Source organism: Lachancea lanzarotensis, scaffold LALA0S09, assembly GCF_000938715.1.
Source record: "Lachancea lanzarotensis genome assembly LALA0, scaffold LALA0S09, whole genome shotgun sequence".
NCBI lineage: Eukaryota > Fungi > Ascomycota > Saccharomycetes > Saccharomycetales > Saccharomycetaceae > Lachancea > Lachancea lanzarotensis.
In genome coordinates this window covers 611,042-637,305 of record NW_019212887.1, presented here as the reverse complement: position 1 = coordinate 637,305, position 26,264 = coordinate 611,042, and the positions used below count along the sequence as shown (strand labels likewise).

Sequence of the window (26,264 nt, the reverse complement as noted above, 5' to 3'; positions counted from 1 at the left end):
TGAATTACCAAGAAAAGAGTATCACAACCATGGTAGTGTTTCTGAGTTGTGAAACGTTCTTGACAGCGGCATGCGCTTGGTGATACTAAACCTCTCTGAGATGTATAGTGCAAGCCAGCCGTTTAGAGCTGAGATCAGACTCTGTAACAACCAAAAAATTAAGCCCTGTAGGGGGCTCGAACCCCTAACCTTATGATTAAGAGTCATACGCGCTACCGATTGCGCCAACAAGGCTCCTAAATTGATGGAAAACAGCCAAACTGAGAGACTTATATCCGGAAACATAGGTCATGTGGCTATCATAGCACGTGTTGCATTTTTCAGATGTGATTTCAAGATCCCGATGCCAACTTCAACAGCAAGAATAAGCCATTCCATCATGCTCTTTACGGTAGATATTGCCACATATTCACGATGAGAAACAGTTAAGAGAGAACCAATCCACCTTAGTCTTCAATTCGGTGGTCATTTCCGCGCGTTTATTTTCACAGCAGAAGCAAGATAGCTTAGATTCCAGGGACATGTTGAAATCGATAGTGGAATCACCGAAGGCACAAATAAAAACGCTTGGCAAGTCTTTACGAAACAGTACTTCACTCAACTTACAAGACTTTCATAGTTTCGTGCAATCTCCACAAACGTACAAAGATGGCGGAAATAACTAAATTTACGCATACCATCACGATACTAGAACCATGATGCTATGTGCAGGTCCGAATGCTACCTTCCCTGATACTCCCACCTTCCCTAAGAAACTTCCCAAATGCTATATTGTTTGTGTGACATCGAATTAGCCGCCGAGGTACGCTTTTCATGACGTTCAAGATGATCGGATAGCGCGATGAGGTCACTATGGACGTTGGGGAAGCAGAAATATTCAAATTATTTTCGTCTTCGGGCCTGGTCAAAAAAATTTTCAGAATATATTTCAAATTTCTGTAATGCTAGCAGGGCATCGCATCGAGATCAGCACTACATTAGGAACATTGCCGGAACAATAGCGAAAGAAGGTGTATTCGCATTGAACTTGAGGTGTGTTACGGAGGCTATTCATCACCGCATTAGTATTTCGGAAAAAAAGCGGCTCGAAACGGTTCACTTCAGCCGAAAAAATGAGTAAAGTTATAAAACCACCAACGGTAGCGAGGACCGCGGATTTTAGGACTCTGGAAAGAGAAAACAGGTTCATAAACCCTCCAAAAGATAAATCTGCATATCCTCTTCTCCAAGAGGCTGTTGAGCCACACGTAGGCTCGTTCAATGCGCTCACAGAGGGCCCAGATGGCGGACTGCTCAACCAGGCGGTCAAGGACATCGGAGAAAAAGTCATTTTCGATGGTGCCAAATCGGTTGATAATCCAGACTACCTCGGGAACAAGCTTTCGCTGAGCGTCGAACAAGTGTCCATCGCGAAACCAACGTCCAACGACGGTGTGTCGTCTGCTGTCGAGCGCAAAGTCTTCCCAGCCGAGTCTAGACAAAGACTATCGTCTTACAGGGGTAAGCTATTGCTGAAGCTCAGATGGTCTGTCAATAATGGCGAAGAAACGTTTTCGGAGATCAAAGACTGCGGTGGGCTTCCCGTGATGTTGAATTCCAATCGTTGTCATTTGAATAAAATGTCGCCCTACGATTTGGTCCAGCATAAGGAGGAAAGTGACGAGCTAGGAGGTTATTTTATCGTCAATGGTATCGAGAAGCTGATCAGAATGCTAATCGTTCAGCGTAGAAATCATCCAATGGCCATCATAAGACCATCTTTCTCCAACAGAGGCGCATCATACTCTCAATACGGTATTCAGATCCGTTCTGTGAGAGCTGATCAGACCTCTCAAACCAATGTTTTGCATTATCTGAATGATGGTGAAGTTACTTTCAGGTTTTCTTGGAGGAAAAACGAATATCTCATACCTGTTGTGATGATCCTAAAGGCGTTATGTGAACTCAATGATAGAGAAATTTTCGACGGAATTGTGGGTTCTGATACTTCTAACTCTTTCTTAACCGATCGTTTGGAACTGTTGCTTCGCAGTAACAAAAAGAAATACGGCCAACTACACAACCGTCGCCAAGCTCTACAATACTTAGGTGACAAATTCCGTATTGTGTTCCAAGCCGCCCCTGATGCCACAGACTTTCAGGTTGGTGAGGAGCTCTTGAAGCGCATTGTGCTTGTGCATTTGGGCGAGAACAACGAGGACAAATCACGCATGTTGTTATTCATGATTCGCAAGCTATACTCTTTGGTAGCCGGTGAATGCTCCCCTGATAATCCAGATGCTACACAACATCAAGAGGTCCTTCTAGGCGGTTTTCTGTATGGTATGATTTTGAAGGAAAAAATCGAAGAATACTTGCAAAACATAAGACTGCAAATTCAGTCAGATGTTGGCCGCGGCCTTGCAGTCAACTTCAAGGACCGCAAATACATGTCAAGAGTTTTGATGAGGGTCAATGATAATGTTGGTGCTAAACTACAGTATTTCCTATCCACCGGTAACTTGGTCTCTCAATCCGGTCTCGACTTGCAGCAGGTCTCTGGTTACACCGTTGTTGCAGAAAAGATTAATTTTTACCGTTTCATTTCACATTTCAGAATGGTTCACAGAGGTTCATTTTTTGCTCAATTGAAGACAACTACTGTAAGAAAGCTTCTGCCCGAATCATGGGGTTTCTTGTGTCCTGTGCATACTCCGGATGGTTCTCCATGCGGTTTGCTAAACCATTTTTCTCATCGGTGTAAAATCTCAACATCTCAATCTGATGTGTCTGGCATTCCTGCTCTACTGTACTCTCTAGGTGTAGCACCAGCTTCCCACACGTTCGCAGCGGGACCCTCTCTCTGCTGTGTTCAGATAGACGGTAAAATAATTGGCTGGTGTTCTCATGAACAAGGTAAGATTATTGCAGACACCTTGCGGTTTTGGAAGGTAGAGGGAGAGACTGCAGGCCTACCACTGGACTTAGAGATAGGTTACGTTCCGCCTTCTTCTCGTGGTCAATACCCAGGGCTTTACATCTTTGGTGGTCATTCCAGAATGATGCGCCCAGTCAAGTACTTGCCTCTTGGTAAGGAGGACATTGTGGGACCTTTTGAACAAGTTTACATGAACATCGCAGTTACCCCTAAAGAAATCGGCAACAACATTCACACTCATGTCGAATTTACTCCAACAAACATTCTCTCTATTTTGGCAAACTTGACGCCGTTCTCTGATTTCAATCAATCTCCAAGAAATATGTATCAATGCCAAATGGGTAAGCAAACTATGGGTACCCCAGGTGTGGCATTATGTCACCGTTCCGATAACAAACTTTACAGGTTGCAAACCGGTCAAACGCCAATTGTAAAGGCGAATCTATACGACGACTACGGTATGGATAATTTCCCCAATGGTACTAATGCGGTCGTTGCAGTCATTTCATACACTGGTTACGATATGGACGACGCTATGATCATTAACAAATCTGCCGATGAAAGAGGTTTTGGATATGGTACCATGTACAAGACTGAAAAGATTGATCTATCACTGAACAGAAGTCGAGGAGATCCTGTCACTCAACACTTCGGTTTTGGGGATGACGAGTGGCCAAAAGACTGGCTAGATAAACTAGATGATGATGGTCTACCAGTCATTGGAACTTACGTCGAAGAGGGTGATCCCGTTTGCGCATACTTCGATGATACGCTGAACAAAACTAAGATAAAGACGTATCACTCCTCAGAGCCAGCCTACATTGAGGAAGTCAACTTGATAGGCGACGAATCGAGCAAGTTCCAAGAACTCCAGACCGTTTCCATCAAATACCGCATCAGAAGAACGCCACAGATTGGTGACAAGTTCTCGTCGAGACACGGTCAAAAGGGTGTTTGTTCCAGAAAATGGCCAACTGTCGATATACCATTCAGCGAAAGCGGTATTCAACCAGACGTCATTATCAACCCACATGCGTTCCCTTCTCGTATGACAATTGGTATGTTTGTAGAGTCCCTTGCAGGTAAAGCTGGTGCTCTTCATGGTACAGCACATGACGCGACACCTTGGACATTCAGCGAGCAGGATACCCCTGCCGATTACTTCGGAGAACAGCTCAAGGAAGCGGGCTACAACTATCATGGAAATGAACCCATGTACTCTGGTGCCACCGGTGAAGAGCTCAGGGTCGACATTTACATTGGTGTCGTATACTACCAGAGACTGCGTCACATGGTCAACGACAAGTTCCAAGTGCGTTCGACTGGTCCCGTCAACAGTTTGACAATGCAACCGGTCAAAGGTAGAAAGAGACACGGTGGTATCCGTGTAGGTGAAATGGAAAGGGATGCCCTGATCGGTCACGGTACCTCGTTCCTACTTCAGGACCGTCTACTAAACTGCTCGGACTACACTCAGACCACAGTTTGTCGCGAATGCGGTGCTTTGCTCACCACCCACTACAGTGTTCCACGTATTGGCTCCCAGGCTACAATGCGCTGTCGGCGCTGTGCTGTCAAGTTCGAAGACGCCAAAAAGCTGGTTTCTCAATACCAAGGCGACGACCAGATCTTCATCGACGATGCTCACATATGGGATGATGGCCAAGGCAACAAGTTTGTTGGCGGTGGTGACACCACTACTGTTGCCATTCCATTCGTGTTGAAATATTTGAACTCGGAGCTCTCTGCCATGGGTATAAACCTACGCTTCAACGTGGAACCCAAATGAATTAACGTCTACACACCCACTTCCTACCAAACTCTGGCCAGAAGCAACACTTCATAATGAGCAAACATTGTAACATATCATATTCGGATACATGTAGCACTTCTACGTACCTCCCTATTTTCGCGAAGCACATCTTCAATTGATCGGCGTTTATGACGTATGTTATATTTCAACTCAAAGTCTCGAGCATGTCACTGTAGACGGAATCTTCAAATTACGTAATCTAACAGGGCTTAATTTAAAAATTTAAACTCATCGGCCCATCATGAACTAGTGAAAGCCTCGTACGATATCGTCGAATAGAGTGGAAATACCGCCCTTTTGAGATCAACTGGCCTGTGGTTTCAGGATCTAACACTTCTTGTTAATAGCATTGATCACCGAGGCTTTTTTTTCCGCCTCAGTAGAAGGATCGTTCTTTTTAGCATTTTTTTACAGCGATTTTGGCATAAACAACAACGAAAACGGAGATGAGCGATAATCCATTTGATCTGGTAGCAGTTCAAACGCCTAAGAATGCCAATGTGTCTTTAAACGCATTGGACATTCCCTCGCCGTCCTTGGAGTACTGTACGATGACTGTGGAAGAAGCAGCGACTTCATTGGGCACTAACGTTAAAAATGGGCTGTCCTCCGCAAGCGAAGTCACACACCGCCAACAAGAGTACGGGGTCAACGAAATCGCATCTGAAGACGAAGAACCTCTCTGGCGCAAGTTTCTGGGCACTTTCGTGGGCGATCCCTTGATCTTGTTGTTGATCGGTTCAGCAGTCATAAGTTTTGTCATGGGCAATATTGACGACGCAGTTAGTATCACATTGGCAATTGTAATAGTGGTGACGGTTGGATTTGTACAGGAACATCGCTCTGAAAAATCCATCGAAGCTCTCAACCGTTTAGTTCCTGATGAATGCCATTTAGTTAGGGGTGGCCAAGAATCCAAAATACTGGCGTCTGTGCTCGTCCCTGGAGACGTGGTTCGCTTTGGTGTCGGTGATCGGATTCCAGCTGACATCAGAATCACAGAAGCAGTCGGTTTGTCCATCGACGAAAGTAATCTTACCGGTGAAAATGAGCCTGTTCACAAATCCACAAAGGAGGTTTCTAAAGACTCCTATAATGATGTTCCAGGATCCTTAGTACCTCTGGCTGATAGAACTTGTATCGGATTTATGGGAACCTTGGTCAGAGAAGGCCATGGGAGAGGTATCGTTATCGCAACAGCCAAACACACTGCCTTTGGTAAAGTATTTGAGATGATGAACTCTATCGAAAAGCCCAAGACCCCGCTACAAACAGCCATGGATAAACTAGGAAAAGACCTTTCGCTTGTGAGTTTTGGATTGATCGGTGTGATCTGTCTAATTGGAATACTGCAGGGTCGCTCGTGGCTTGAAATGTTTCAAATTTCGGTGTCATTGGCCGTCGCAGCCATTCCCGAAGGCCTTCCGATTATTGTCACTGTTACTTTGGCTTTAGGGGTTCTAAGAATGGCTAAAAGAAGAGCAATTATCAGAAGATTACCAAGTGTGGAAACTCTGGGTTCTGTCAACGTTATTTGCTCGGACAAGACCGGTACTTTAACAACGAACCATATGACTGTAAACAAAATATGGTGCCTCGGTAGTATGTCTAACAAGTCAAACATTCTCAATTTGGAAAAGGTTACGCGCGCTAATTTGAAGAACCATATCAGCGAAGACGTAAAGGCCACTTTGCGTGTCGGAAACATCTGCAACAATTCCACGTTTTCTCAGGAGCATGTAAAGTTTCTTGGCAATCCAACTGACATTGCAATACTCGAAGTTTTACGCAAATTTGACCTTGAGGACCAACGTCCAACAGTTACCAGAATTGGTGAAATTCCCTTCAGCTCCAAAAGAAAATTCATGGCCGTCAAGGTGAAGGACTCGAGAGGCAAAACCATGATATATGTGAAAGGTGCTTATGAAAGAATTGTCGAAATGTCGTCCCACTTCATCAATACTGAAAATAAAGTGGTTAAGCTGGATAGTGCATTGAAAGATGTCATCTTTGACAGCGCAAATACTCTTGCGTCAGAAGGACTCAGAACATTAGCCTTTGCTCAATTTGAGCCACCTAGTGGTTCAACTGATGCTTTTGACGAAAAAAGTATTGATGGACTAACTTTCGCAGGATTACTCGGTATGAATGACCCACCAAGACCATCTGTAAGAGCTGCAGTGGAGAGGCTTTCCGAAGGTTCTGTTCACGTCATAATGATCACTGGGGATTCCGAAAGCACAGCTGTAAATATTGCAAGACAAATCGGGATTTCCATTCCAAATCCAGAAACTGCTGTTCTTACTGGCGATAGACTTGAACATATGAGCGAAGATCAGTTGACAAGCATTATTGATCATGTCAACATTTTTGCCCGGGCTACTCCAGAACACAAACTGAACATCGTACGGGCTTTGCAGAAGAGAGGTGATATTGTTGCAATGACTGGGGATGGTGTAAACGATGCACCTGCATTGAAGCTCGCCGACATAGGTGTTTCCATGGGTAAGATGGGTACCGACGTGGCAAAAGAAGCATCTGATATGGTATTGACCGACGACGATTTCAGTACCATTCTCACTGCAATCGAAGAAGGTAAAGGAATCTTCAACAATATTCAAAATTTCTTGACATTTCAGTTGTCAACATCGGTCGCTGCGTTGTCTTTGGTTGCGATTTCTACAGCATTCAAGCTTCCAAACCCGCTAAACGCGATGCAGATCTTGTGGATCAATATCTTGATGGACGGACCACCAGCCCAAAGTCTTGGAGTGGAACCTGTTGATCACGAAGTTATGAAAAAACCTCCTCGTAAGCGCTCAGACAAGATTTTGACCAACGATGTTTTCAAGAGACTTCTACAGAGTGCACTCTTCATCATTGTTGGGACGATATACGTTTTTATCAAGGAGATGACCGAAGATGGAGTTATCACCGCGAGGGACACTACTATGACCTTTACTTGCTTCGTCTTCTTTGATATGTTTAACGCACTGGCTTGCAGACATTCTACGAAGTCTATTTTTGAGGTAGGAATCTTTGCGAACAATATGTTCAATTACGCTGTAGGGTTTTCGCTATTGGGCCAACTGTGCGCAATTTACGTCCCATTTTTCCAAAAGATTTTCAAGACTGAGAGTTTAAGTTTGGGTGACTTGGCATTCTTATTGACTCTCAGTAGCACCGTTTTCATTGCAGACGAAGTTCGGAAATGGTATTACAGAAAGCAAAGGGTAAATGATCCCTACTACTACTCTGTTGTTTAAATAAGAGCATCTCAAAATCGAAATTATTTTTAAAATAAAGTTACATTGTTACTTGCAGCCTTTTTGAGTCTATTCATAACGGCTAGCCCTTCGCCCTCCTCATTCATTCCTTCAACAAATATAATATCAATGTCGTCCATCTCGTCCACCTCTCTCAAAGCTGCGAAAAGGTTCGCTTGTATCTCTGAGCTGTCCTTTCCCAAGGACTTGTGTATGCAACGTGGATCATTGATCAGGCCCTTCGGGAAAATGAACGTTGAGAGAATGGCGTATTTTCGAACATCTTGAGCGTGTTGCTCAATAACGTCCTTGACAATTTCAAGACGATGTGACAAGTTCAGGTCATTTTTCTGCGGAGCAAAAAGAATAACTTTTGCTTGGGGCGAGTAATGTCTATATTTCATGCCCGGCGTTCGCACTTTTTCCCCAGCTGCCACGGTTTTATTATTCTCGAATTTACAGTTTGTCCAGTCATCACCTCCCATTTCCCTGATCTGTTCCCAAGTGAACCCTCCTGGTCGTAATAGCAGCGGTGGACTGACTAATCCATCGACTACGGTGCTTTCGACGCCAACTGAACAGGGACCGCCATCGAGAATTAAAGGTATACGACCTTTCAAGTCGTGATATACATGCGATGCCAATGTTGGTGACGGACGAGTAGAGCGATTTGCAGAAGGTGCAGCGATCGGAGTATCACTAAGTGCAATCAGAGCCCTAGCAACGGGATTGGACGGGATTCTTACCGCAAACGTAGGTTGATCTGCAGTTGTAAGTTTGGACAAAGTGGACGTTTTCGGCACTGGGAGCAAAATCGTAAGGGGTCCAGGCCACAATTTATCTGTAAGACCACGATATACCGTTGGAATATTTTGCGAAATGTCATCAACTTGTTGCTGTCCATATATTTTTCGGTTCAACTGGTCGATGGAGGAGACATGACTTATTAACGGATTATCACTGGGCCTATCCTTGGCCTTGTAGATATTTAGCACCGACTGATCATTTAAAGAAGAGCCACCAAGACCGTACACAGTTTCCGTCGGAAACCCAACCGTATTGTTGGTCTCCCGTATGATTTTGGCAGCTTCTTTTAGATTTCTTTCGGTTTCCACATCTGTGACTATTGGAAGGGACCCATCGATGTGTGCGGTTTTGGAAAATTTGATGGAGTTGGGATCTACCTTTAAAATCCTAGTTTCGAAACTTAGAGCACTCATGAACCTCTTGAGCATCCAAGCTAGCAGTTTACCATGATGCGATGAGCTCTTCTGGAAGTTCGAATTTTCCAGCCATGGTGTGTAATTAGTATTGAATCCACGAGACAAGACAACCGACTAGAGGATCAGGTAGAAAAGAGGGTAGATGGCATACAGGAGTTCCAGGTAGGAGAGCGAGACAGAAGAGAGAAACCTGTCTTATTCCTTTAAACTAGAGATGGACAGCTCTGGCCTTGTTCTAGCATATCCTTTCATGAGTACGGATAAACGAGTGACATGTATATGTCAACAACTGGACAACAAGGCGGATGGTGGACATGATTGTCAGACTCAAGGTGCTAGCACGTTACACCACATGATAGACAACTAATCTCAAACTATGGTCGTCACCATGAGGCATCTTTGTAGTACTTAGTGGATATGGAAGATTTTGGCCTGTCACTTTTGTTCAGTTTGTCGCTGACATCGATCACATGAAAGTTTAATTCTTGAACTGCATTCTTTCCCCGTGATACGCTGCTGAATGGGAGACAAACCACTCTTAAGCTCAAAAACTAGCCATTGGGCTTAGCAGGAACAGTTTTGTAGGTTTATCGCTCACCAAAAACCCAAGTATTCAAATTCTCTAGCCAAACGTGGCTGCACGTAATTCCCAGTAAAGAAATATGCTATATCACTCAAAAGCAAAAAACACCAAGGTCTAACCCAGAGTCCAGTATCATCTACCTCATTGCTTGATCCTATTTGCCTGGTATTGATTCTACAAAAATCGGAAATGGTTTGTACGCAAGCAGAAGTCACCACTATTTCGAACCACGTCTGGTTAAGCTAATTTACAACTTTTCAAACACTAGCGCAAGTGGTTTAGTGGTAAAATCCAACGTTGCCATCGTTGGGCCCCCGGTTCGATTCCGGGCTTGCGCATTTTTTTGGAACAATCGAGGCTCAATTTTTTTCAAAAAGGAGATTTCCGATATTGTAGTGCGTGACAGAAATCCATTTCGATGCAGTGAAGGATGTGCAAGACTTATTTCGGAAGCAACGACGGACCTTGCAATTTGCGTCAGTAAATAATATGATCACTTCTTACCACTCGGCGCAGAATTCTCAAATTTGTGTGTAATTTTCTGAGACGGGAGTCCTGTGATTATAACAGCGACATCTGATATATGTGATATATGTTGACTACTACAGCTGTGGGCCTTGTTGGCCGACCGCTTATATCAGAAAAGCTGACTGTGTAGAAGAGAATATCACAGTCACGTGCTACTTCTTTTCACCATTGCGACTGTCTGGAATAAAAAATAAGTGAAGCTGTACAGGTAAAGCTCACTTCAGATTGTCTCTTGAACTCTGGTTAAAGAGCGTACACATTAAATTAAAATCTGTTATCCTTTGGATTTTATTGTTAATATTTTGGGTAGTAACCAATATTCAAAGGCAGTCTTCAGCAATGATGGTGCTCATCTGAAAGTTGGTGAAATTAAACAAAACAAAAAATTCTAAGAAATCGTAAAAAGTACCACAAATCCACGCAAGATCCAGTCATTCGGAAACAACCGAATATTTAAAGTTTTCGCATACATTAAGAGTCACAGACCAACGGCTCAGTTCAATAAACTTAAGCTCTAAAAACACATATCACTGTTCACGAATCCTACTACTACTACTACTACCGATACTAAATTAAATCATCGATATATGCTGTAGACATAGGTGTCGATTGAGTTGATTTTTAACAAATCAGGAACTGATATCACCAATGGATAGCCCTAACCCATTCTTGGATGACTTTGACGATGACTTCAGCGGAGCTGCTGAAAGTGGTGACTATGGTGCGGCCTATCAGCGTCCAAACTCACCACCGCCAGTGCTCCCTGCGGATGCTAGCAATGCCAAGACGAATTCGAAGGTTTCAGGACGATACGCTGCTCTTTACCAAGTAGATGCAAATGTGTTAAAATCGAGACTGAAAAGTGCATTAACGCTTCAAAAACTCCAATCAAACGGGTCTGATTTCGAGCCCGATTTGTACGCTCCCGTATGGATTACCATGACGGCAGCAGCAGCGCATTTTTACGCTCATAGCCTCTACGACTTGATTGTAAGCCTAATTCAGGGCCAGATTAGCTCTTCTACGTCCAGTGGTCGACTAATAACCCCATACATGATATTTGCATTCTCATATACCGCGTTCAGTTCTGCGCTGGTTCACATTTTGGCCAGGTTTGTTCTCAAGATAAAAAGTGAATTTGGGTTGATAGAAATGGTGAGTTTATACGGCTACTCGATGACGATCTGGGTTCCACTTGCGGCGGTGAATTTGGTTTTGATGCCTTTGGGATTTCTGCTCCCACATTTGTTCAGCGTTTTGGTTTACTGGGCACGTATTCTGGTTGGTGTGGCACACACAGCGATTTTCTTCTACCAACAGTTCAAAACAGAGGAGGAAGGGTCCGACCGGCAAAAACTGTACATCACCACTTTGACGGTGAGCGCGTTATGCGGGGCTCTTCTGCAATTGACGTCAAGTTCTTTGAAATAGGAACGAGAGAAAAATGCACACTTTAGGATACCTGTGACCGATAGTTTTCTGTGTTCTCCATTTGAAGATCTCTCCAACCCAGGAGTTGCATGCACTGCAGGGTATCGAGGAGCAGCGAGAAGCGTAAGTAAAAAAACACGGATTTTAGTTTCTGTTCCCATTCGTTACTATACCAGCTGATCCCATTCCGCGCCAGCAGAATGTGGAAACTTTCAAACAAAATTAATGTAAGGGAAATCGCTGAACTTGCATTAAAATTCGGACAATAATATGTTCCGCTTTTCCCGCTGCACAGCCCAGCTAGCACTTTGCGAACGGGGTGCAATCGTGTTAGAAAAATAAATTCCTGACTCTTGGTTTTTAGTTCCGTAGATCGTGGCGGTGATTATCTCTGCGCCGCTTTGACACTTTGAAAATAAAAAATAAAGTACTTTACCGAGTTTCCCGTATTTTAATCCACTGCCATACCAACGACAGAACGTTTAGTTGAATGCGTCCTGCGAGAGGCGACATTGTTGTCTTAGGTATGCGTTACTTAGGAGATAGCGTTCAACCGATATATGTAATACGTTGTCGTAGTAATTTTTATTTTTTCCCGGGTGATCGAGCAGAACCATAACGACAGTTCACGTAACAATCAAATTGCTGTATTTACGGTGTCGTTGTGTCTGGAGACGGGAAATCCTGTAGTTTTGAGTAAGAAGATCAATTGCAGGGCAAATTCAACGGTGGACATAGTTTCACGGGAACTTCTCCAAGAGAACAGGAGGGAATTCGAATTTTGACAGTTCTGCTTGAAAACCGGGCCTCGAAGAGAAAAGCGGCTTACAGAGGACCAAACATCCCGGAGTAGGCGTGGGGCGGGGGGCAAAACGAAGCGTGGAAATGTCATCCTCTTTCTGGCGGGTGGGCTGTTTTCGATACTGATCCAAGGCCGTGTAACGTCATGACGGGCCGGTACAGAGTGATATCAACTCCACGCGTCTTTCTGTGGCGCCAGTCTCAATAAAACCCGGAAATAATTTATTATTATGCTACAATTCTATAAAGTGGTGGTAGGGGCAAAATTGAAAAATCCTAATGAGGAAGAATCGACCCCCCCCGCCTAATGCTTGTGTTATGATTGACTGTTTTGAACGGCATCATCATTATCATCAGTAACCCGCGTCGCGGTAATCGCTGACGGAAAAATCTGAAAGTTGTGCACGCGTCCCCAGTTTGCGACACAGCCGTGTGAAAACCGCAATGTCTGCACGGGTGTATCCCTTTCCAAAACTGCAACAGCCTTGGACGGCCGTCTTGGCACATGAGGCACACGGTTTGAACAAAACAAGCTTGTCCACGTGACGTATCAGTTCTCCACGTTGTTCTTCTGGTCCTTGAAGAGCATTCATCACTAATTGTCGTACACCGCTGTGCACGTGCGGCAGCGCGAGCACGTGTGCCGTGACCTCGTCCGGGCCGAGCACCACGTGCAGCGACTCCGAGCGGTCTCCGTTGAACATGACCAGCGACTCGTGTTGCCATAGTGTTTGTATGTGGGCGTTGCATTTAATTTTTTTGAGTCTGCAGGTATCGCAGGAGGGTCCTGCACGCTGTCTCTTAGGACCGCGCAGGGTGGCTGCACCGGCTGCAGGGCCGGTGCCTGGAGAGGCTTCCGCAGAGCGCGCGTGCGGATCGGGCACAGAAACAGGCACAGGCACTTCTTCGTGCGCGACCGCGAGCCGTGCGAGCGACTCTAGGCCGCCGCTGCCCATCGGGTGTGGCTGCAGACGCGGCACGTGCGGGCGGTGAAACGTCGCGTTTTCGCCGCCGCCGCCGCTGCCGTATAGCAGCGCACGTGCGTGCGCCGGAAACACGGTGGTAGATCCCGACGAGCCGGTCGTAGCAGTAGCTGCTGCTGCAGCAGCAGCAGCTACAGCAGCAGTGTTGCTCAACCGCGAGATATCAGGCAACAACAGAGGCGGCAGCGAATGGTGTCTACTATTTTCGATCGCGATAGGAAACATTGCGATGCGGAAACAGTACTGAACAAAGTAGCCACAACCAAGAAGAAACCCAGATAGCCAAAAACCCAAGCCAAAGTCAAAGCCCAAGCCCAAGCCAGAAGAAAAACCAAAAAAAAAATAACCAAAGAAAACGACAAAAAGCCCCAGCGTAAGAAGCCCCACTCTACAACGTCCGTTCTTGGACTTTGTGTGTGTGTGTGTGCGTGTGTGAGAGTGGCTGGTCAAATTCGCGGTGATTTTGCAGTATGGCTTCAACTCGGAAACATTCACCCCGGTGGGCCAACGTCCCACTCTTATACTCTTTTCGAAATTTGCCTCAATACTCCGAACGGAAAACAATGCCAACAACAACTAATGCAAAAGATACATGTTTCCGCCCGCATCAACAGGGGCAAAAGCGGAGGTTGGGTTTCTCTGATCTCTCTCGCGGCTGGTCGGTCGATGATTCTCTCTCGCTCTTTCCCTGTACCCACCAACCGCGACCCGAACTGTGGGTTTTTTTTTTCCCCTCTATCCCACCCATTTTTTTGAATTTTCTGGGATTTTTCTTTTCCTCTGTCCGCTTTCGCTGGGAAACTACTAACAGCGGTGTGCTGCAGCAAGAACGCTTCGTTCCCAGTAGTCTTGCAGTTTAAAAGCTACTCCGATGTCACATACCGATCATGTCACCTAGCGGTGGTGTTGTGTATTATGTGGCTTACCAGCTTGGCTTCTTCATCATTTTCTAGCTGCATACCATGTACAGTAACATAGTCAGTGAGGCCATTGTTGGTAGAAACCAATGATTAATTTTTTTTTCCCTATAGTTTCCGATCACAACTTTTTTTTTTTCCCTACAGTGATTGACGACATAGCTCATTCTCGCAAGCTGGCAACCGAAACTCGGGCTAGATCCGGTCTAGACAGGGAAGTGATGATATGATGGATGAAGGGTGATGGGTGATGGTGATTGATGGCTTTTTTTTGCCAACGTTTGTGAGATTGACGTAGGGAATGGGTGATGGATCGTTAGCTTAGTATGTGTATCTGTGTATTTTGGCAACGGTAGTGTAAAAGAATAGTGCGTTCGTTCAGTGTGTCTGGCAGTGTAGTTTCAGATCTTTTGGCTTCTTAGTGTGGCCCGCAGCGTTTCAACAATGGCAACGGTGGTGATCGGGAAACCCGTGGGTCCAGATCCTACACAGGCAGAAAGTCCGCTAACCAGATGGTTACATCATCGTGCGCTGGCGGGGCAGAATGGCTATTGCACAGACTGTTGCCAGGGTATTTGCAGGGTATTGCCAGGGTGTTGCCAGGGTCGGTTGTGGGTTGTTCTGGGTGCGCTTAGGTCCGAAAAAACGTGGCTCAGCCCGGTTGCCAATCGCCACGGCACAGTTGGTGGCATTCTCTCTCATGGTAAACCCAAGCGAATCCTTGCAGCTGGAAGTCCGAGACGAAGAAGGAGCAAAGAGCGAAGAAACCTAATCGGGAACGACCCGATGCGGAAAGATCCGGTTTGGACCAAAAAAAATGGGTGTGGTGTGTGGTGGGAAACGGTGCACGGCACGAGGGGGGAGAAAGAAGTGCGTCGTGGCTAAAAGTTCGATACGGAACGGGTTGTTAAATGGGTGTTAAATGGGTTGTTAAACGGGTTGTTAAACAGGTTGTTAAAAGGGTTGTTAAACAGGTTGTTAAAAGGAGGGTTGGAAAAGATGATAATGGATCCATTCGGATACTTTTCCAGAACGGGATACTCGGACACAGGAAATTAAGATTGTCCGTATACGATTGACGAGTATAGTTATGCACCAATATGCTCGTTGACTTCAAATCCCAACAGTCGATTGCGTTTATGCATTCCTTTGCGGGCCAAAATAACATTTACGGAGTTTCGTTTCTGCACCCCTTTTTGCGAACCGTTCTGGTCTTGCGAGATTTTGGATTTTGCATAGACATGATCGCAGTGTTGTAAAGTCCGGTTTCGTTCCAGCGGCATGGTAAAGACCGACGGGTAGGATGGGGATGAGAAGCAGAGGAGCAGTAGACGAAGAGTAGACGAAGAGTAGACGAAGAGTAGACGAAGAGCAGACGAAGAGTAGACGAAGTGTAGACCAGCAGTAGACCAGTACTCTCAATATAATGATTGTTCTCGCGGCCAATGTTTGTACTCACATTGCGTTCTCTCACCTCTGCCAAGAAACGGTGTGCGACTTGTGTGTGGTGGCGTGATGTGCGAAAAATTAAGCACTCCGGACGGGCGCCAAGAAGTTCTCCAGTCGTTTAAAATGCTCAAAGCTATCAAATCGTTTCGTATATAATGATTATACTCCAGGATCCGGAACGAATACGCACGTGAAATACACGTGCTTCCCCACTTACCTAATGACTATAATACTCGTGAAACGACGAGTAGACTCCCATCCGATATGACTAGTTTACTGCGGTGGGCGAAGTGTTATGACCACCGACAATACCTGTCACAGAGCCCCAGAGCTGGGCCACACATTGTTTGGAGTCATCCTTTGCATGGCTGGCCCAAGCGCTCGTTTCGTTGAAATGTTTCATTTTTAGTTGATGTTCGATAGTTTACAGAGCGGAGTACCTACCCACCACCTTTGTACATAAGAATGAAGGTGTTAAGCCGTCTTTTTGTTACCGCTGAAGATGAATGATTTTACTCGCGGTTCTACTCGTCATTCAACACGGCTACTCGCGATTTTATTCGTCATTCGTCCCCGGTCCTGAATCCGGGCGCGAATCAGGTATTCCAAACTCAACTTGTTTATCTCAACCTATAAAGATTCACGCATCCCATGCTCTCCTCCTCCCCATTTCTTTACGCCGCAGCTTGAGTTGTTTCGAGCAGCAACACTCCAGACACCATTATGTACAATCTATGAAGCAGTAGGAAAAAATAGGAAGCCATCGATTAGCGTAAGCGGGTACAAATATTAAGTACGCTGAACAGATCTGAGTACTAAAGTCTAACAGCTTTCGTGGCTAAGAAACTTGGAGGCTCGGTGACGGATTCGTGGTAAACTTACGCAGGACTTGGGACGGGTAGCCACGGGCAGAGTACGTTCGTAGTGATAATTAGTGCCCGCTATCGCGGGCAGACGCTTCTAGTCTCTATTACTATCTGGCCTAGTAATGAGATGCTAGGCTGTACCCGATCAAAACGCAAGCCAAGTTGTATGTTTTGTCTAGTATACACTGAAGACACGATCATCTGACAAGCCAGTAGAATATGGTCGCTTACTCACCGAGACTATCTTCAACATCAATAGAGTATAATCCAGGATACCGTCTTCTGCCCAGCTTGTCTCTTCGGCCGAGGTGATATGCTTGAGTTTTTCTCCAAACCCAAAATCGCTTCAAGCGGTTCCCCAAGACAATTGTTCGCGTAAGGTTTGCTCGTGCCCTCTACGTCAGCCGTAGACAATTTAATGTAGTAAAAACATAAGGCCAAGGAAGGCAACAGTGGGAGTCTGATTAAAATCGAAGCGGGAATCGAGTGGCTCGTTGTTGTAACGCTCCCATTTAACTAGCGCCTCCCGCTTAGACGCTACGTTTTGGAGTGTTATGGGTGTCACCTTTGATAATGCCTGCAACAACGTAACCATGCTGGATGATCTAGAAACTCAACAACGAAGAGGCACAAACTGTAAGAATACGACTTTTGAACCATGATTTCGACATTTGTTCCAAAGAAATTGTGGAAATGCTCGAGAAACAACACGAAAAATTTGGTTGGCAGAATAGACCGCCTAACATCTGAACTCAAATACAATGTTCTCCTCAACGAGTACTCCAAGCAACATTCCTCGACGTCTGTCCCTTAGCATACCTCAACAAGACGCGTATCCCGGTTCAAACACTTCTCCACGTTTCTCTCGATAACAAAAGTTTTACAACATTTTTACCGGGAAAGCCGCACGTAGGGATACAACATATGAACTTTTAGCTTAAAACATTTTTCCGACCCTCCAAACGGTGACACGAATAACATCCGTAGATCAAATACCAACATCGTAATGAAATATCGCAACGAACTGGGCGCTGAAGCCAGGGCCCTCCCTAATTTGAGAAAGCGTGAACTTCGAATTCGGTGAGCTCCCGGTTTTTCATGAGTAAAAAAGTTGCTGTGTTGGTATGGTATGCGAGCCTATCGAGTCTCGAAAGCAGGTAAGCGTGGTGCTTCCAAAAGACTTTGATTGAACCAGAACCTACTCGATTCAAAACATGGTTCATACATCTGATTTTGACAATAAATCCAGAGCCTCGTGGAGATTTTTATGCATTGCGATATTATTCCACTCGCTGCTCAAGGTGATGCTACTCGACATAATTCAAAATGGTGGTGAAAGACATTGGGACATGTACTGAAGCCATACGACGCGTGAACCTCTATATCATTTTTAGATTTTACAGCTAACTTTCGCGATCGTAAATGTCATTCAACACGGTAATTAATTCAAATCACTGAGCACTCTAAACGAATGTACTCGTGGACTGGACTCATTATTCACTTCCCTGTTCCTGCAATAATCACATCAACAAAAAGACGCGTAACCACATCTTCTAGCTCATCTGGCCCGCTTAAACCGTGCTTTTCTCACTCCTGACCAGCGTATGGCTCGACACAAGCTTCCTGATAGACCGCCAAATGGCATTGGAGCTGGACAGAGACCTTCGATGCGTCCAAAAGCCCTCAATATCGACGCCGCTCATGCCGTTCTTGCCAAACCATTCAAGGTTCCGCTCAAGTCGATTTCGCCCAACGTGGCCACTGGGACACGCCACACCATGCGAAAGAGAAGTAGACCGCTGACCTATGCAGAACCTGGTCTTTTGGAAAAGGATACTGCAGCAGATCTTGACGATGACAATTACCAGGACGTAATTACACAACCACACAAAAAACGAGTCGACGCGCTTTCTGCATGCCGTCTATCGCAGGATTCAAATCGTCTGCGAAGCATCGAATTTACTCTCAAAAGATCGTTTACTGTCCCGATCAAAGGGTATGTTTCCCGGCACAATTTCTCCCTTTCGCTGGGAACTAAACCCAAAATTGTTTTAGAGCCCAGACCACTCCACGATCCTTACGATGAGCTTGCCCTTGTACTTTATGACCCTAGTGTTGATGGACAAACTCCGCAGATTATTCAAGAGCAAATGAACCCCACAGTCACAGAAGATAAAAAATCTTTGAAGGGCAAGAAAAAGACACCTGAAGTAGACATTAAGCAAAACATTCCACTGCCAAGTACCCCCGCCTTTGCATCACAAATTCATCGCAAAAAGCTCTCGAATGGACTTCCTAACAAGACGCTAGCAGAACTTCTGGGGCAAACAACAGTGGAGCAAAAAGAGTTTGCTAGTGTTCCCGTTGTAATCGACCCGCTTCTAGTTAAAATTTTACGCCCCCACCAAGTCGAAGGTGTCAGATTCTTGTATCGCTGTGTCACTGGCTTGGTGATGAAAGATTTTCTGGATCAGCAAACTGTACTGAAACAAGCCGATCGAGTCATCTCAGAAGGCGACGGTTCTTCTCCTTCGACGCCTGAACCCATTTTGAAGCCTGATACAACCGAAAAGCCGACACTCAATGAGACAGAGCAAACTCCTCTCGTTACCGCACAAAACAGAGGTGCCTATGGTTGTATTATGGCGGACGAAATGGGTTTAGGGAAAACTTTACAATGCATTGCCCTTCTTTGGACCTTGCTGCGACAAGGGCCACAAGGCAAAAGGACGATAGAAAAATGCATTATTGTGTGTCCTTCTTCACTGGTTAATAATTGGGCTAATGAACTAGTAAAATGGCTAGGGAAAGGTACATGCCCTGCTTTACCAATGGATGGAAAGAAGAGTTCTTTGAACAACGGAACGGTTGCAGATGCCATTCGTCTGTGGGCCTCCGCACAGGGTAGAAATGTAGTAAAGCCTGTGCTTATCATTTCCTATGAAACCCTTCGGCGTAATGTTACTTATTTGCAGAATGCCAACGTGGGTCTGTTGCTAGCAGATGAAGGGCATCGTCTGAAGAACGCAGAATCATTAACATTTACAGCTCTCAATAGCATCGAGTGCCCCAGACGTGTCATATTATCAGGTACTCCAATCCAGAATGATCTTTCCGAGTATTTTGCATTGCTTAACTTTTCGAACCCGGGCTTGTTAGGTTCGCGAAGTCAATTTAGGAGGAACTTCGAGCTTCCCATCTTGCAAGGTAGAGATGCAGAGGCTGACCCGGCGGAAATCGCGAAAGGTGACGAAAAACTACAGGATTTGTCCAATATAGTATCGAAGTTCATCATTCGGCGTACTAACGACATTCTCTCAAAATATTTGCCGTGCAAATACGAGCATGTTATATTTGTGAACCTGAAGCCCTTTCAAAAGACCCTTTATGAACAGATGATCAGGTTACGGGAAATTCAGCTAGCTGAAAAGGAGGTTGAAAAAGGCTCAAACAGAGGGGAGCAGCCACTTAAGCATATCGGGCTGTTGAAGAAGCTTTGTAACCACCCAGACTTGCTGGATCTTGCCGATGATATTGAGGGCTCGCAGCATCTGATACCCGATGACTACCAAAACTCAACTTTGACAAAGCGCGGTCACAGTGAGGTGCAGACGTGGTACTCGGGCAAATTTTCCATCCTAAAGCGGTTTCTGCATAAGATCAAAAAAGAGTCTGATGACAAGATAGTGCTAATTTCCAATTACACCCAAACACTTGATCTGATCGAGCGCATGTGCAGAGCTAGTAATTATGCTGTTGTGCGGCTCGATGGGACCTTGAACGTAAACAAACGTCAGAAGCTTGTGGATCGCTTCAACGATCCCGAGGGTCAGGAGTTCATCTTTCTGCTGAGTTCCAAAGCTGGTGGCTGTGGTATAAACCTAATTGGTGCCAATAGACTAATATTGATGGATCCGGACTGGAACCCGGCGGCAGATCAGCAAGCATTAGCTCGTGTTTGGAGAGATGGCCAGAAGAAAGATTGTTTCATTTACAGATTCATATCTACTGGCTCAATTGAGGAAAAAATCTATCAACGTCAATCCATGAAAATGAGTTTGAGCTCTTGCGTCGTCGACGAAAAAGAGGATGTCGAAAGACTGTTCAGCGCAGAAAACCTGAAACAATTATTTCACCTAAGAAACGACACGGTCTGTGACACTCATGAAACTTACCAATGCAAAAGATGTCACAAGAGTAAACAGAGGATCAAACCAAAAACAATGCTTTACGGAGATCCAACGACATGGAATCATCTCGATCGTGAAGCCTTGAAGTCCACCAACGATCACTTGCTGCAGAACGAAGCTCAGTTTCAGGACATTAGCTATGTCTTTCAGTACATCTCACATTAAACGACCGACCCACACTTGATGAATGACCGTTATTAAAGGTAGTGAGTTAGCGAAGTTTCAGGCTCTTACCGTCTGTTTACCACAATGGGAGCATTTATCAGTTTGTTTTATCAATGGATGAGATCCTAGCCAAAGCCGGGAGCCAGGCTGTGACCTTTGCTATTAGATCGGGAATCTCTATAGCATCGAGTTATGCCATCAAAACAGTTGCTACTTTCGTTCAAAAAATTCCGGAAGAGGACGCTACTAGACTCAAAAGACTACGGGAGAAACTAGAAACTCGAATAGAAATCGTTTCAGCTGCTATCGATTTGATAAGGCTGGTGGCAGCAAAGGGAAACACCGGTCTCGGAAGCACCTTGAAACTTACAAAGGATCTAAAGGAAGAGATCGACCAATTTGATGCACGAATAAGTGCTATAACAGGTAATTTCAATGCTAAAAAAAACGAGCGAGACTCGATCAAGGCGGTGGAAAAATACATCCTTGATTTACTAGAAAGAATCGAGGAAGTCATACCGGTAATCAACCTGTCTTTAACAACCTCTGGTGCCAAATTGAGCACTGCCCTACCACAGCAGGTCTCCCCGGGACGCCTACTACAGGCGTCAAACTATGTCACTCGAAATAACGATCTTTTTGAGGAAGAGGGCAAGAACGTTCAATTGGGACCGGTTTTCGCCTTGACTTTATTTTCAGTGTTTCAGAATCTTACCGCTTCTGAATCAAAAGCTCGTGTTACCTGGAAGGAGGACATGAGAAAAGCTCTTTTTAGTGTTTGGAGAAGGCCAAGTAGAGATAGAGAATACGACTATTTTCTTAAAATCAAAGAGAGTTTTGATGACGGCCTTTATCATGACGCCACGGAAGAGCGTGTGAAAGAATTGCATTTTGACATTTGGCAAATCGTCCGGTTATTCTTCACAGCTTCTGGTAAACTGCTTAAACTAGAGGAGCGCAATTCACCAGTACTTGTCTTGAAAGTTGATAAGAACCTCAAGAGTCCATTCGTTGACGACCAAGGCACCTCTACCGAAGACATTGAATGGCTGGCATTTGGTGAGTACGAAGCCTCAAATGAGTCCGAGGAGTCCGAAACCGATGACGCAGACGAAAACTACACGAGCAGCGCAGAAGAGTTAGAGGAGACTGAAGTGAGCAGCTCAATAGCACTACTGGAATACATCATACGGCTCTCATCCCTACAGTGTAACGACCAGAAAAGTATTCTGCAAGTGCACGACGAGCGTTTATCAACGTACTTGAACGACGAAAATCCTAATTCCATCGAAGGCAAGAAGTATGATGTGGAAGAAGTGACGACAAAATTAGAAAAGGTGAAGCTTCACGGTACAAATTCTTAATTCATAACATGTTGTAGTAACTCATTAGTCATTATGCTGTATTTGATGTCATAGCTAGGTTTATAAAAATTACATTTCACGGCTGAAACAAGCTATCCAAAGCCTCTAGACCCGACTTGGATGTCATCATTTTTGACATTAGCATGCTTACCAAAGCTTTGGAATTGAATCTGTAGTATTATTACTTAAGTGTATGGGCTGACATCTCAAGGATCAGACATCAACTTGTCGATGTCATTGAAACTGAAATCGCCAACCGGCTCGGAAAACAATGTTGGAGCAAGCTGAGAGTTCTGGCCCACAGAGAGAAGTGAATGCATGTCATCATTAGTATTGTAACTCAGAATATTGTCGAAATCCGAAGTAAAGCTATTAGCCGGCTCCATTGGCCGTGTCATTAATCCATTCCCCGGCGGGCTTACGATAGCAGCTGCATCATTCTCGCTGGCCGGAGAGTTTTTAATAGACGCTCTTAGCGGACCTGTCGAGCCGGTGTTGGAGCTTTCACGCCCAGAAAGCCTCGATGACAGCTGATCATTCTTAGTGTTCTCGTCCGCCACACTAAGCGACGAATTACTTTTTGTGTTTGTTTGTTCTTTCGAAAACTGATCATAACGATGATTTTTGTGAATACTGACGGAGCGCTGCCGTATTTCAGCTCCTCCTAGTGAGTTGAGAAATGGGTTAGAAGTCGCAGAATACAAATTAGAATTGTCCGGAATATCCATAAAGCTGGGTGTTAGGGACAAAACTTCCACGCTTTGTGAGTTTTCATCCTCGATATTGAAAGATGTGGGGTTTACAGTGTCATTATACAGGACACTCTGTGATTGCAATTGTCGCGCTGTGATATATGGCTGCTTGTTTTCTGACCCAGATGTTATAGATCTCTCTTTGGTGCCATTTCCGCTAATGGTGAACCTTGAAAAATCAGAGTTAGCGCTATCGATAGAGGGTCTTGATGTGAATGATTTCGGCACGTCTCTCAGGATCGATGTCGATCGTGAATTCACAGTAGTGGAGTGTGGAGATTCGGGGATCCATGCTTTGTCTGAAGAAAAGTGTCCGTGCCCCGGCAATTTGGTGTGGTGGTGTTGCTTCAAGGTTCGGTAATTAGTGTTGCCAAATTCCGAAGTATCGGCAAACAAGTCCATGCTGCTATGTTTCGTATCACATTGAGCCCACCCACCCCGATGCTGGAACCCAAAGCTTTCGAGACCACTGCCGTGAAGATTATGGACTTCAGATGATTCGTCTATGAATGCCGTAGAGTCTTCCTTCCTGGTTTCGCCATCTTCCAATGTGTTTTTTTCGCTATCTAGGCTTTGTTCCTCAGGTATCGGAACAGACGCCGCGTAGCCGCGATCTTGTAAATTCAGCCTGGACTCTGACAAAAGAGAGCTGGTTATTGAACTGGTTTCCCAGTTGTTAGCACTGCTGCCGTAAAGAGACGGAGAAAACGGCGGACTTTGAGCAAGACTGAAATCTCGATCTAGCGACTGAGACGAGTGGAACGACGGGATCGAGCCGAGTCCCTGGTTTTTTCCAACTCTACCCATGAGCTCTGGGCCATCCACAGAAGACATTGTGGGAGAATCGCCCGAGGTTATGGATACAGACGATGGTCCAGCACCGCACTTCGTTTTGGATGATGACGACGACGAAGCCATTATTCGACGGTGTGTTTTCCGCGTACGATGGCACGAACACTTGTCAGTTTCCATGCAGTCACAGCTACTGGTGTCCTTGCCGTTCTTGCCACCATTGCTACGGGCTTCTTCTCTGGCCTTTTGGGCCAGTCGTTTCTTCTCTTGACGCCCACAAGTGCAGGATCCGGAAGGATTGGCATTTTTGTTCCTCCGGAGTTCTTTGCAATGCGAACAAGTTGTAGAAGGCCGGCCTTTGGGCTTGATCATCATCAAAGGCTGATCTGTATGGTTGCAAGTTGTCACCCTATGGCCCCGGATGCATCGTTCGCACGCATATTTGATACCGTTAACAAGTACCATTTTTCTATCCCAACAACTTGTGTCGTACCACAACACAGCCTCCACTCGAGTGTCTATATTACCTTGTCTTGAAACTTAATATCTATTTTACTGGCCTGAGCCATTCCACTCTAGACTGGACTATTGGCGAAAATTGTTTGAATGCTATCAACCTTACTCTTTAGAAAAGGTATTCAGAAAAAAGGCCCTGTTCAAACGACAAACCCGTTGAAATGCTGGAAATGCACCAAAACAAGCTCAGAATTCTTGATTCAATCTGAATCTCTTCGCGACTTGGAAAACAGCTTTCGAGAGAGATCTTCCGCCCTTAGTTTCCACTATTTTTTCGAAAATGGTGTGTAAAATCCAATGCCAAGATTAATTTTGACAAAAATTCGCTTTTTTAACAACTAATGACTATTATCAGTATAGTATAGTAGAAGAGACACCGGAGTTTTTAAAGAGAACCTGGTTGAACCGAACAGTTGATCAGATTGTCACACTGGAGGGTTACGGGCGAAACGTTTTGAGGGCAGTAATTTGAGCTCAGTTCGGCTCTTAACTCGGACAAAGCGATGATGAAAAGTCAATTAATTTCCCTTTATAAAGATTGCTAGATTGTATTCAGGTATTCCTCTTGGAAGAATATAAAGTCATTGTCTCGCTGTTTTGTGGGACCTCCGTTGGTCCCACACTGGGTACTTCTTTTACCCTACTTACGAAGATGTTATGCAGTGTGGAGGATTGTTACCCTGTACGCTATGGAATGATGCCTTCTGGCTAGACTTAAGATAACTTACCAGCCGATGATGGCCCTAGAAGTGGATGCTAAAGGGATAGGAACGGAAGTGAGTTTTAGAGGTTTTTAAAGAATGAAATCAGCGGCCGGTAAAGATACTTTTAGTTGCCCAGACAAGGATTAAGGAAACTGGAAATCGTCTTGCGTAATCTGAATGAGTTGATCGAGATTTGGAACCTGAAAATCGTCTTTCCTAATCTGAATTAGTTGAAAATCTAGTATCAATCGTTGGATATCAATATGACGGCGCGGTGTGTGGGTAATTTGGGAAGATTTCAGGTGAATGGGGCTCTCAAGGGAGCCTTTTTTCGCATGCACGCTGTCAAGCTTTTGATTGGTGAGATGAATCGATGGCCTTGTTTTAATGCATTTCACAGGTATTGTTTCACTTACTGCCGAGTTTTTATTGGCACGGAGTTAAGCTATGAACATTGTCACTTGTCATTGTTTTGCAAAGCATATGAACAAGAATTGTCGTGTCTCCAAGAAAGGTTAGCAATGTAAGCGCATTTTTCAAGATTCTCAGGGCGAATATTCACGGTTGTAAACCCATGAACTGGGCAGAAGAGCTTAACACTTTGTAATTCAAGATTTTTTTCAGGCAGCCCGGCAGGTGGTACTTAAGCTCCATGGCACATGTTTATTTCGAGTACACCAAACGCGACCGTCTCTCAGACGACAACCATTATGATAGCTGCAGTATGCAAACACCGAGACAAATCTGACATGTTTAGCATCCAAACCATTTACCATGCATATTCAAAATATGCGTTTATGTGTCCATTTTGATAGCCGCAGAACTTGATCGACAACAAGGATACAGTGAGCTACAACACGTATTCAGTTCGATACCTTTTTACAATATGCTAACAAATCACAACTGCATTACTATGTGAAGGCTGCATCGGGAGCTTGGTAACATGAAATGTATCAAAGGCGGTTGCTATATCCATATTTATATTACATGCAAACATGATTAAA

The 26,264-nt window shown here is 44.9% G+C and overlaps 8 protein-coding genes and 2 non-coding genes across 10 annotated transcripts; 6 read left to right on the top strand and 4 right to left on the bottom strand.

Annotated features, from left to right (window-relative positions):
• Window positions 1-161: 161 nt before the first annotated feature.
• LALA0_S09e06744r lies at window positions 162-234 on the bottom strand. The gene has a single exon. It is a non-coding gene; the product is annotated as a tRNA-Lys (tRNA).
• An 878-nt stretch (window positions 235-1,112) lies between these two features.
• On the top strand, window positions 1,113-4,706 carry RPA135 (LALA0S09e06722g1_1; the record flags this gene model as incomplete). Its single annotated transcript, XM_022770890.1, has 1 exon — window positions 1,113-4,706. One exon carries the CDS (start codon window positions 1,113-1,115, stop codon window positions 4,704-4,706), a length of 3,594 nt encoding a protein of 1,197 aa, XP_022630185.1.
• A 470-nt stretch (window positions 4,707-5,176) lies between these two features.
• On the top strand, window positions 5,177-7,996 carry PMR1 (LALA0S09e06700g1_1; the record flags this gene model as incomplete). Its single annotated transcript, XM_022770889.1, has 1 exon — window positions 5,177-7,996. The coding sequence occupies one exon, from the start codon at window positions 5,177-5,179 to the stop codon at window positions 7,994-7,996; it is 2,820 nt and encodes a 939-aa protein (XP_022630184.1).
• Window positions 7,997-8,025: 29 nt separating this feature from the next.
• On the bottom strand, window positions 8,026-9,231 carry SUA5 (LALA0S09e06678g1_1; the record flags this gene model as incomplete). The annotated part of the gene is made up of 1 exon (XM_022770887.1): window positions 8,026-9,231. One exon carries the CDS (start codon window positions 9,229-9,231, stop codon window positions 8,026-8,028), a length of 1,206 nt encoding a protein of 401 aa, XP_022630183.1.
• An 838-nt stretch (window positions 9,232-10,069) lies between these two features.
• On the top strand, window positions 10,070-10,140 carry LALA0_S09e06656r. Its single transcript has one exon. It is a non-coding gene; the product is annotated as a tRNA-Gly (tRNA).
• Window positions 10,141-10,978: 838 nt separating this feature from the next.
• On the top strand, window positions 10,979-11,761 carry YIP5 (LALA0S09e06634g1_1; the record flags this gene model as incomplete). Its single annotated transcript, XM_022770886.1, has 1 exon — window positions 10,979-11,761. One exon carries the CDS (start codon window positions 10,979-10,981, stop codon window positions 11,759-11,761), a length of 783 nt encoding a protein of 260 aa, XP_022630182.1.
• A 1,154-nt stretch (window positions 11,762-12,915) lies between these two features.
• LALA0_S09e06612g (LALA0S09e06612g1_1) lies at window positions 12,916-13,770 on the bottom strand (the record flags this gene model as incomplete). Its single annotated transcript, XM_022770885.1, has 1 exon — window positions 12,916-13,770. One exon carries the CDS (start codon window positions 13,768-13,770, stop codon window positions 12,916-12,918), a length of 855 nt encoding a protein of 284 aa, XP_022630181.1.
• A 4,611-nt stretch (window positions 13,771-18,381) lies between these two features.
• On the top strand, window positions 18,382-21,132 carry RAD54 (LALA0S09e06590g1_1; the record flags this gene model as incomplete). Its single annotated transcript, XM_022770884.1, has 1 exon — window positions 18,382-21,132. The coding sequence occupies one exon, from the start codon at window positions 18,382-18,384 to the stop codon at window positions 21,130-21,132; it is 2,751 nt and encodes a 916-aa protein (XP_022630180.1).
• A 113-nt stretch (window positions 21,133-21,245) lies between these two features.
• On the top strand, window positions 21,246-22,496 carry YRB30 (LALA0S09e06568g1_1; the record flags this gene model as incomplete). Its single annotated transcript, XM_022770883.1, has 1 exon — window positions 21,246-22,496. One exon carries the CDS (start codon window positions 21,246-21,248, stop codon window positions 22,494-22,496), a length of 1,251 nt encoding a protein of 416 aa, XP_022630179.1.
• Window positions 22,497-22,702: 206 nt separating this feature from the next.
• Window positions 22,703-24,505, bottom strand: LALA0_S09e06546g (LALA0S09e06546g1_1; the record flags this gene model as incomplete). Its single annotated transcript, XM_022770882.1, has 1 exon — window positions 22,703-24,505. The coding sequence occupies one exon, from the start codon at window positions 24,503-24,505 to the stop codon at window positions 22,703-22,705; it is 1,803 nt and encodes a 600-aa protein (XP_022630178.1).
• Between the last annotated feature and the right edge of the window lie 1,759 nt (window positions 24,506-26,264).